This window comes from Elgaria multicarinata, chromosome 9 (genome assembly GCF_023053635.1).
Source record: "Elgaria multicarinata webbii isolate HBS135686 ecotype San Diego chromosome 9, rElgMul1.1.pri, whole genome shotgun sequence".
Taxonomy (NCBI): domain Eukaryota; kingdom Metazoa; phylum Chordata; class Lepidosauria; order Squamata; family Anguidae; genus Elgaria; species Elgaria multicarinata.
The window spans coordinates 2,414,233-2,425,931 of record NC_086179.1 but is presented as its reverse complement, the minus strand read 5'-3'; the positions used below and the strand labels follow the sequence as shown (position 1 = coordinate 2,425,931).

Here is an 11,699-nt window from a genome sequence, read left to right as displayed (position 1 = left end):
GGAATCTGGCTTCCTTTAACTTGAGCCCGTTATTCCGTGTCCTGCACTCTGGGAGGACAGCGATATATAAGAGGCAGGAGCTACACGACTGCTTTATAGTGCTATTGAAGTGCACTGACAACTGTTGGGACCCATTGACACAGACCATAGACCAATTTCATATGCCTATATGCTGCTTGGTGTGGCTCCTGCCTTTTATATACCGCTTTCATACAGCAATATCCTGCTTGGTGTAGATAAGGCCATAAACAAACTAACCCACAGCCACACAGAGAGTACGTTAAAACACAAGGGTGTAGATCGGGGTTCTTGGCAGGAAGGCATCCTCTCCTTGTGCAGAGACCTCCTTGCCTGTTGGGTCTGTCATCTTCGTGGCCCCTCCTCAGATGCTGAACAGGTGAAGCAGTTGCCTGTCCTAGAGTTTGTACTTGCAGAGAAACGCACGCTCCGATTTGCAGCTCTCATCGTTCCAGAGCATATACCCTAGAAATCAAAACAGAATCAGCAGCTGATGTTCTATTCTGAGCTACATCACACCTACTTCCCCCTCACACACAGTTTCTGCGGTTTCCCCCTCCATTTCCTTAGTGAGTCAAGCGCTGGGCACTTTCATCTCTGTGTGTCGTTGCGCTATTTCAGCTCATGTACCTTTTCACCTGTATCGCTACTGTGCCAGCGAAATCTCCCACCCCAGCCCCTACGTTCTCCTTCCACCTGCAATGTGTGTGTGTGTGTGTCTGTCTGTCTGTCTGTCTATCTATTCTATGTTTTTATTTTGGGGCAAATACAATAGTACGGCAGCCTGAAACTGCGCAATTACTGTGCCCAATCAGAGCTTCTATTGTCCCCAAAATTATCTGACAGTCTTTCAGGCATCAATGCAGTGTGTGTGTCTTTCTTAATTGCAAAATTCCACCTGTTTGCATTTGTGGAGGATCTGTTTTCCTTTACTTTGATAATGTGCAGCTATGCATCTCCAGTTCATAAAAATAGAGAGCTGCTGGAATTTGCCTTTTTCAGGCCACACTGGCTTGTGATTTTTATTGAGCTGTCCACCACAACCCCAACATCTGTTTCTTGGTCAGTCATTGCTACCTCAAATCTCATCAGAGTACACACAGTTAGGATTTTTGGCCCCAGCATCCATCACTTTACACTTGCTTACACCCCATTTGCCATTTTATGCCCATTCTCCCATTTGGAGAGATCATTTTGGAACTCTTTGCAATCCCTTTTGTTTTGGCCACTCTAAATAATTTGGTGTTATCAACAAATGAGACTACCTCACTTTGCATCACTAACTCCAGGTAATTTTTGAATGCGCTAAAAAATACTGACCCCAACATAGATCCTCAGCCCTTCTGATTCAATGTACAAAAACCAACTGCATTAGTAATTGAATATTTCTTTATTTTTATTTATTTATTTATTACATTTTTATACCGCCCAATAGCCGAAGCTCTCTGGGCGGTTCACAAAAATTAAACACTTCAACACTGGAAATGGGATGTCATCCTCCTCCACCACATCTGAAGGCAGCAGGCTTGCTTATGAGGGACAAGGCAGGCCAGGGGGCCCACAGCTCTCTCCTCCAACACCATGTGGCCACTTTCCAGCATCTGTTGCCTGAAGTGTATGCCTCACTCTGCCCAATGGTAGGGCCAGCCCTGCATCTCTACTAGATATGCCGATATGGAGATGACTGTTGTGCTTCCCAAAACCTCCTGCCTTACTGGGAGACAATACAGAGGTCCGCCATGTAATCCACAAAGCTTTATTCAGGCAATAAACATCTCTTCCCACCTGAAGAGAGTCCAACCTCTAGAACTTTCCTCTAGGCAAAACTAGGCAAACTAAGCGAGACAATTGTCCTTTCAAGAAGAACGGGAACCCTTTTCCCAGAATGCTTTAACTTCAGGGAGGCTGGTTCTGAAGAAGACTTTGCGAGAAGCCAGCCAGGCCGGTCTTCTCTCATCTTCCTTTCGCTCCACCTGTTTGAGTCTGCGGCGTACTCTAGGATCAGCTAGCCTTTCAGTGCTCTCCCCCTTGGAAGAATACTGACTTCCCACGGACTGTGTTTTGTTTACACTTTCAGAGATAAGGTCTGGAGAAAGTTTGCTCCCAGCTGGCGAAGAGCCCATGAGAGTCACCTCCTCCACGCCCCGTATAGGCTGGAATGTTTCTGGCTGATCACCTAATTCTGATTGATCACCTGAAACTCCTTCCCCAAGCCTAATGGGAACAGGCCTAGAGGGGATCTACACTAGTCAAGTTAGAACGTGTCTTACCGTTTTTAAGTGTGCGTTTGGTAGTATTTCGCCACATGGCATTCAGTTTGTGACGTTTTATTGTTGCCTGTTCTCCGTTTTTTATTTTGAACTTCTCTGAAATAAGTTGTTCTATTTGGTATGATGTGGCTGATTTCATCGTATTAAATGGGTTTCCTATAGTCCTTAATTAGCCAATTGCATTCCGAGGGGGGGGCATGTTTATGTAATTTCCACACCCAAAGTTGGAGCCATTTTTTTCTTTCAAGCCTCTTTTTTGCAGACACTTCCAGTTTCACTTTTGGGGGGCTGCAGGATCGTTTGTAAGTGAGGGGTTCTCAGAGAGAAGAGGAAGTGGGAGGGGAAATCGGCAGACAGGGAAAAAGAACAAACTGATTTCTTTTCCTAGTGTGGCCAAAAGGAATGCATTCCCAGGGAAAGAGAAAAGTAAGAAAACGTTTTAAAAATTGCTACGTTTTAAATCGTTCAAAAACAAAACGTTCAATGCCTGTAAAAACAATGTTTCATACACTAGTGTAGATCCCCTCCAGGTCATGACAATGACAGAGTGTTCTGTGAGACTATTGGTTCGCCAGGTCTACAGGAAATGCAAACCACTGCTGTTAGGATTCAAACCTTTTTATTCTCCCAACATTTTAACAATCTATAAATACATTTTAACATGGTGTTTCAAATTTGTAATTTTGCATTGCTGCTGTTTTTATCTGGTTGAGCTTTTATATTGTATTTTATATTATGGTTTTATACTGTTGTTTTATACTTTGAATGGTTTTAATTTTTGTGAACCGCCCAGAGAGCTCCAGCTATTGGGCGGTATAGAAATGTAATAAACAAATAAATAAATAAATAAATAAAACTGTGCTCTGATTCTATGACACAGGAGCTCACCTGAGGGAGACCAAAGTTCAACACAGTTCTCCTCATTCCTCAGATTGTTCGGTTCTCCATCATTCCAGGCCTTATAGCTGGCTGAAGATTGATCACTCCACCTCCACACTCTATCCTGTATTGACAGCAAAGCCGTTTTGGTTAACCCATGACGAGAGCTTGGCGCTTAGTGGTCCATACGCCAAATCAAGGCTCATGGAATGGCAGTGGGGGCGGCCATGGCAGAAGGGTTTACTATCACCATGCTCCCAAAGGCGGGAGGGGTATTTAGACCAGCCCAAGAACCGCCCCAAATGCTCACAAAGGGAGGGAAATGTAAATGGGGTGGGTGGCTGGGATGATTGGCCAGGACTTAGGAGCCTGGCAGGGCATAGGAAATGTTGGAGTGCTCTGACCTTGGAGGGCTCAAAATGAACCAGAGGATTGGTTTGCCCATGTGTGGATTTGACCATTGGATTTATAAACATCTCACACACCTTGAGGTCTTTCCATCTTTTGCCCATGAACCACATTCCCTGCATGGATGTGAGAGGCACCAAAGAGCAGCTAAGAAAGAAAGGAAGATCATACACTGTGTTTGGAAAACCAGCAATCATCTGCAAGGGAGGTGGTGGGCTGTCCCACACTAGAGGCCTTCAAGAGGCAGCTGGACAGCCATCTGTCAGGGATGCTTTAGGGTGGGTTCCTGCATTGAGCAGAGGGTTGGACTCGATGGCCTTGTAGGCCCCTTCCAACTCTGCTATTCTATGATTCTATGAAAACTGCCCCCCAGAACTGCACTGGAGAATACTGTGTGTTTCTCCTGCTTTAGGAAATGATCATTGCCTTTGTGACATCAGCAACCATTACACCAATCCCCAACCTGTAGTTTTATATTCTGTAATATCTATATCTATCTATCTATCTATCTATCTATCTATCTATCTATTATTCAAAGTCAGGTGTTAGTTGGGCATCTCTTTCTGACTGCCTTCCCATTGACCAATTCTCACAAAACCTGCTTCACTGGAAACCCCTTGAGGTCCAAATTCCACAAATGACAACGGTTTTCACTGTAATTCAAACTTGGCAGTTTTTTTATGTCTACAAAGCTTCTTCTTTTTCTTTTCTTTTTTTAAGAATTAGGCTCTCAATAATGTACTATAAAGTTTTATTTTTAATTTAAAAAGTCACGTATAATTAAATAAACATAATCCATTGTAAATTAGGGCAAAATGGAATAAGAACACCTTTGTAAACATCTTTATAAGCACTGGAAGAAGGCCAAAGAACCATGATATGCCAATAATACGTGGCCTTTAAACAAATCATGAAGGGATTAAGAGACACTTAGAGGAAGTATCTAGCTGCTACATTTAACAAAAGAACATTTATACATTCCACACATTACTCACATGCCTACAGGTCACATGGTTACTGGGAACAGTATCCATAGCGTGACCATATTTGGGAACCCAAAAAAGAGGACACCTAGTATGTGTGTGGGGAAGCAGCTTTCTGAGTCCTGCAGAAAGTACGTTATTCCCCCGCCACCTTAAAGAACCCGATTGGAGTGGAAGGGGGGAAAGGATTTCATTCTGCACCACCACCATCCACTCCAATTGGGGCCTTTTCTATAATGTCCACGAATGACCCACTTTCCCCTTTAAGACCTCAATTGGAGCTCGGGGTGGGGGAATGATGTGCCTCAAGAAAGCATGTCATTCCCTCCTGCCATGCTAATGGCAGCCTTAAAGAGGAAGGTGTGTCATTCCAGGGCATTATTGAAAATTATAGAAAATCCCCCCTGACACCATGGAAAGAACAAAAAACAGGACAAATCCGGGGAAATCCTGACAGTTGGTCACCCTAAGTATCCAGCAGGTGAACCGCGAATCTACCTGCTGTGCTAATTCTACCCCTCCAGCCCCTGCCTGAATGCTGCCACACTCACCTTGCCAAGCCTGCTTCTACAAGTGACCTGTCAGCCTTTTGAAGACTGTGAAGCTCTGGCTGACCTTGGATCGGTCTTTAACTCAAACCAGCCCAGGCGTAGGAGGCAAACTGTGCCTCCTGCAACCACTATTGACAGGTTTGATGCCAGCAACCACGTCAAGTTTTGTGAGCGCTGTGATGCCTTGCTTTTCAATGGCGAATCATCCACTCTGTTCTGCTGTGGTGGAAAGGTTTGCGCCACACTAGAGGCCTTCAAGAGGCAGCTGGACAGCCATCTGTCAGGGATGCTTTAGGGTAGATTCCTGCATTGAGTAGGGGGTTGGACTCGATGGCCTTGTAGGCCCCTTCCTACTCTGCTATTCTATGATTCTATGATTCTAAGACAGTTAGCTAAGTCAAACCTTTCATTAGATTTGATTTTTCTCCACAAACTATGTTCACAGGTAACTAATTTGTTACTTTGCATAATTTATTCCAGCTTTTTTAGTTGTTGGGAGAGGTTATGAGCTGCATGTGGTATTGAAACAACATCCCTACATCTGGAGATCAAATGACAGATCTCTGGCTTCTGAAATTCAACAGCTGCGAAATTAAATGGTTTTTTACATTCTTATTGTTAGTCACCTTGGAAATGTTTGCTGGATGACAAGAGATAAATCTTTTAAATAAATAAATACAATCAAGTTGTTTTATTGATTTCAAGAGATTTTGTTCTGATATATGTACTGATCTAGTTCCCCACTCACGGGTTCTTAATGTATGTAAATATGATTTTTATCTTTATATTCCAATTGTGTTCATTATTTTAATTTAATTTTATATTATCCATTTTAACCTATTTAACTTACTTATTTTAGCTTATCTTTTTACTTGTTTTTATTATGTCGAATTGTGATGGCTTATAACTTTTAGCAATAAAGATTTCATTCATTATCAACAGCTGCAGAATTAAATGTTTTTACTGCTGTTCTGCAACTGGAAGGTTTCGTTGTTTTAAATTCATGTTAGTTATTGAATGTTGCATTCTTATTGTTATACGCCTTCGAAACATTTGCCAGAAGGCAAGAGATAAATCTTTTAAATAAATAAATACAATCATCTTTTTTATACACAGTATATATACCCTGACTCGGCTATGGATTAAACTGCCGAAAAAGCACGTCAGAAACGGTAAAAGTTTAAAAAGCAGCAAAGGAACCAGCACAGATACCCACCTTCAAGGGGGCACGTAGTCCAGTCCAGACATTACCGCCATCTTTGCGATACTTGACAATGTACTTGGCCAGCTCAGCTGACTCTGCATCACTATGGATGGAGGCCAGGTGGGAGCCACGCATGTTGTACCGGCAGGCTAACTGAGAGGGGGCGATGGAAAGAAAAGGCATTTTTACCCAGGAGGGACGGAAGACACAGACGTGCTGCATCTGGTAGAGGGCCTGTTTCAACAGTCTTCATCAGAAATAACGAAAGCTATTCCTCCACTTAAGCCACAGCTTAGAATTTAGCAAAGCCAAACCCAGTCAGATGTTTTTACTCCTGCTAAGTCTTGCCAGCTGCTTCCATTTTACATGCCCATCTTTGGACAATCATAAATGGTGCCAGCAGCCGTGCCATTTGCACAGTTAAAGCTCGTGCACCAGCTGCGCCCGTTCCTAGAGACGTCGGACCTGGCCATGGTGACACATGCCTTAGTTACGTCCTGATTGGATTACTGTAACACGCTCTACGTGGGGCTGCCTTTGAAGAGTGTTCGGAAACTCCAGCTGGTTCAAAGAGCTGCAGCCAGATTGTTGACCAAGGCTGGTTACAGGAAGCAGACAACTCCCCTGTTGAAACAGCTCCACTGGCTTCCAGTCTGTTTCCGGGCACAATTCAAAGTGCTGGTTATGACCTGTAAAGCTCTATGTGGCTCAGGTCCAGGTTATTTGAAAGAACGTATTCTCCCTTATGAGCCTGCCTGTGCTTTGAGATCTTCTGGAGAAGCCCTTCTTTCAGTCCCACCATCTTCACAGGCACGCTTGGTGGGAACATGGGAGAGGGCCTTCTCGGTGGCTGCTCCGGTGCTCTGGAACTCTCTTCCCGGGGAAGCTAGGCTGGCTCCCTCCTTGGTGGGCTTTCGGAAGCAGGCTAAAACTTTTTTGTTCTAGCAGGCCTTTGGAGAATAGTCTGGCCCTCCATCTATGTTAATGTCTTATAATTTTGTTGTGTATTTTAAATGTTTATGGTTTTGTTTCTCTCCCCCCCCCCCATGTATATTTTAAACTTTGTAAGGCCGCCTTGAGGCCCAGCATTGGGCAAAAGGTGGGATACAAATAAATATAATAATAATAATAATAATAATAATAATAATAATAATAATAATTTGGTCGAACAGGTGAATGACTCACCTGTCGAAATGGGCACTATACCAGGTGCCCATCTGTGCAAACTCACATTTCTGCATCTACGAATTACTCCTCGTTTGTCTTTGTATTTTCCTTCCTGTCTTTGTATGTGGGCTTTGTACATTTTATATCTGGGTGCCACAGTACAAAGTTCCAGGCCAAAGCAACACCCCTGCGAATTCCCCAGTCGAACGTCACCTGGGTGTCACTAGTGGAGACTAGTGACACCCAAGCTTTAGACACTGTTAAATCCACTCCAGTCCAGAAAGTCCTTGAGTATCCCAGGTCCTACAAAGCCCAGGTTTATCAAGCTACCTGACTGTAAACTGGCTATCTGGAGATGGCCCTCTGCTGCCTCCAACTGGTTCTAGCTTGCCCTTGGACCACGCTCAACCTGCTTCACAGATAGATTGGCCAAGTATGAATCTCAAAATAAGACATCAAAAGAGGACAGTGATGTGTGCAATTTTGCATATGCTGGTCTATGTGTATAAGTGCAAATTTAGTAATCTACGTTATCAGCTTTATCAGCTTTTATCAGCTTAGGCTGATATACCAACCACGCCCTGGACGTAGAGAGCCTAGATACAGTTATCCATGTTCTGATAACTTCTTGTTAGAATTACTGCAATGCGTTATACATGGGACTGCCTTTGAAAATGGTCCGGAAACTTCAGCTGGTACAAAACAGGGCAGCACGGTTACTAACAGGGACTGGCCTACGAGACCGCATCACCCCAGTCCTTTCCCAGCTTCATTGGCTGCCAGTCCAGGTCCGGCCCGATTCAAAGTGCTGGTATTAACATTTAAAGCCCTAAACGGCTTGGGGCCAGGCTATCTGAAGGAACGCCTCCTCCCATATGTACCTGCCTAAGGTCATCCTCAGGGGTCCTTCTCCGCGAGCCCCTGCCAAAGGAAGTGAGGCAGGTGGCTACCAGGAAGAGGGCCTTCTCTGCTGTGGCACCCCGGCTGTGGAATGAGCTCCCTAAGGAGGTTCATTTGGCACCTACATTATATGCTTTTAGACGCCAGGTGAAGACCTTTTTATTCTCCCAGCATTTTAACAGTCTATAAATAAATTTTAACTCAGTGTTCTAAATTTGTAATTTTGCATTACTGCTGTTTTTATCAGGTTGAGCTTTTATATTGCATGTTATATTATGGTTTTATACTGTTGTTTTATACTTTGAATGGTTTTAATTTTTGTGAACCGCCCAGAGAGCCCCGGCTATTGGGCGGTATAGAAAGGCAATAAATAAATAAATAAATAAAATTAAATAGAAATACAGTACATCTCGTTATACTGTGAAAGGCTGCTTGTTTAGCCTGCTGCCCAGGTGCAAACAATTGATGATTTATTTAACCCTAACTCTAATAAACAATATTATATGTTGGTTAACATCGTAATTATAACCTGGATGATTGTTATCCTATTAACTCTCTTTTTTGTAGCACTTTTGCTGGCTAGTGGCAAGCTCGCGGAGGGTAAGTTATTGTCTCATCTGTTTGCAAATGGCCCATGCGGCTAATATGCAATAAAGTTTAATAATAATAATATTTATTGCATTTTTTTACAGCAATAGCTGAAGGTCTCTGGGCGGTTTACAAAAATTAAAACCGTAGAAACCATTCAAAATATAAAACAAACAGTATAAAAGCATAATATAAAATACAATATAAAAACGCAGCCAGGAAAAAATCAAGCAGCAATTCAGAAATTAATACCGATTTAAAATACAAACGAAAAAGTTAAAATTAATTTGATAGACTGTTAAAATGCTGAGAAAATGCTGAGACAATAAAAAGGCGTCTGAAAGAGTATAGCGTAGGTGCCAGGCAAACCTCTTTAGGGAACACATTCCGCAGTCGGGGTGCCACAGCAGAGAAGGCCCTGCTCTTGATCAACAGTTTTCATGGCTCTTTATCTTTAAACTGGACTTGGACAGGGCAGAGCGCAAAAGAGAAGAGGGTCCTCTGGCAGCACTTCAAATGCAGGGCTGCCCTTCATAAAAGGAGCAGGACACACACCGTTTTAAGACTGATTACACGGAGAAATCTCCCGTGCTTTGGGAGAGGGGTGCCCAGAGGAGCCACAGAGCAGCACTCACCTCTGCATCAGACCAGCTCACTTTTTCATGGAAGAGCTTGTAGCAATAGCCCTGGTAGGGCAGCCATTCCATGGGGCAGCAGCTGGCTTCGGCACCTGAGCAGGGGGTCAGAGGGAAAGTCCAGTCAGAGGCCGGCCTGGGCTTGCAACGGTGGGGGGATGGGGTGCACACTGAATGACTCTCTGAATTTGTGCAGCAGCTGGATGGAGGGGAGGGGAATTTGCAGCTGGGGAATGGGCAAAGAATGGTCCTGTTGTCAGGAGTCCCCTGAACAATATCACAAAGAAAGCCCTGCTGGATCAGGCCAAAGGCCTCTCCAGTCCAGGATTCTGCTCCCACACAGGGGCCAACCAGATCCCCCAAGAGGAAGCCCACAGGTAGGACATGAGTGCCATAGCCCACACACTCTGCTCGACTCCCCCAGCAGCTGGCATAGATGCCTCTGATACTGGTGGCAGCAGATAGCCATCAGGACTAGTAGTGACTGGTAGCCTTCTCCTCCAGGAAGTTGTCCATGAGCCAAGAACCACTTGCAGTGTCACGCTTTTGTCCACAGATGACTTTTTTGAATGGCTCCTTCGCCTGGAGAAGAAGGTAGCTGTCGAGGAAATGTGTGAATGGGCTGTTTTGTCTGTGCCCACCCTGTTTGGACGTAAGCCCTTTCTATTAGAAATTAAGTTCTATAGCAATTTGACCCAAACTGTAGCTGAAAATATATTGAGCAACACTTGCTCAACCAACAAGAAGTGTTGACACATTAGTCAGAGTGTGAGCCTCCCAGCAAGTAGTAACCACAAAGGAACAGAGGTTCCAGGATTGCAGTACCCATCTACGTATTGTTTTTCTAGTCTTAGAATTATTTACACTCTGCACATGCATAAATGCCTTGTCTATCATTTGTTACTGTGTTGCAAAACTGTATTGTGATTGGTTTATAATATGAGGAAGTTCTGTTGTTGCTTCTGAGGATGTTACCCTATCAGTATCTTAGCGTTGCCTGCAACTAGTGGGCAGTCCTTCAGATCCTCTAGGGCAGCCTTCCTCAACCTGGGGCGCTCCAGATGTGTTGGACTACAACTCCCAGAGTGGGGCATTCTGGAAGTTGTAGTCCAACACATCTGGAGCGCCCCAGGTTGAGGAAGGCTGCTCTAGGGTTTGCCACCTTGCAGCACTGCAGGCTGCTCATAATAAAACTTTTCCAAGATGAGAGAAATTGTGTCTTGAGAGTCTTTGACCGCCACTCAGCGAACCAAGGGAACCCGCCCTTTCGGGTTCCTCCACAGCAGCTCACCCACATATAACTTCATTATCTGAGAGGGAGATGACAGGTCCTTTCTGGTGGGAGCTCCCCAGAAAAACCAGGAAGGATGCCCCTGCATTCATACCCCTGTGTGGGAATTGTTCCGGAATGTTCTGTGCAAGCCCCACCTGAGCTGAGGCAGTGGAGCTCTGAGGGACCCTATGGGCACTCACCTCTTGGGACGAGGCCAACGATCAGGAAGGCAAGGCTGAAGTAGGCGGAAAACCCCATCTTGTTTCTTCTCTTCCTGTGGAGAGCAAGAGAGAGCAGCGGAGGAGAGGGGGCAGAGGGAGGCAGGCGGAGGCAGGCCTTGGAATGCCCTCCCCTCAGCGATGGGGTTGCCAAAGCCAAGCTGGGACCGAGCTTGCCAAATCTAAGCAGTGTTGGGACCTTGACTAGACGAACAGAACGGAGCAGAGAGTTCCAGCTACTGCATTTTCTCCCATGAAGGAAACTCTGTGGCTGTGAAAGGAGACTGCTAGCGTGGGTAAAGCCTGTGGTTCAGGTTTAGTGTCGCCCACCCTGCATGTGTGAACGGGAGGTGGTTGCCCCCTCCCGAGGAATGTGCTAGTTGAGCCTGAGGCAATGACAAAGGAGGCAAGTGAGTGTGCTGGAAGAGGGTCTGAAAGGGAGCCAGAGAGATGACTTTGCTCTCTGCAGGTACATAACGGCATCAGGGATGGTATCTGGCAATTCCAGCCAGGTCAGACATCACCATGGGGTGCTTCTAGAATTGACCACCCTATTTTCCATGCCATGGCCCTGCAGCTCCATGGAATAATGGCTACCAAGGAAG

The 11,699-nt window shown here is 44.9% G+C and overlaps 1 protein-coding gene across 1 annotated transcript; it reads right to left on the bottom strand.

Moving 5' to 3' along the window:
* Positions 1–415: 415 nt before the first annotated feature.
* On the bottom strand, positions 416–11,134 carry LOC134403944 (C-type lectin lectoxin-Thr1-like). Its single transcript, XM_063134488.1, has 5 exons — positions 11,077–11,134; positions 9,604–9,698; positions 6,326–6,466; positions 3,177–3,291; positions 416–483 (listed from the first exon to the last, which is right to left on the bottom strand). Exons 1-5 carry the CDS (start codon positions 11,132–11,134, stop codon positions 416–418), a joined length of 477 nt encoding a protein of 158 aa, XP_062990558.1.
* Positions 11,135–11,699: the final 565 nt, after the last annotated feature.

Coding starts and splice junctions, on each gene's coding strand:
- LOC134403944 (XM_063134488.1), bottom strand. CDS start 11,134: ATGGGGTTTTCCGCCTACTTCAGCCTTGCCTTCCTGATCGTTGGCCTC. Junction 9,699..11,076: donor CGTTGGCCTCGTCCCAAGAG/GTGAGTGCCCAT, acceptor CCCCCTGCTCAG/GTGCCGAAGCCAGCTGCTGC. Junction 3,292..6,325: donor GACTACGTGCCCCCTTGAAG/GTGGGTATCTGT, acceptor CTGTCAATACAG/GATAGAGTGTGGAGGTGGAG.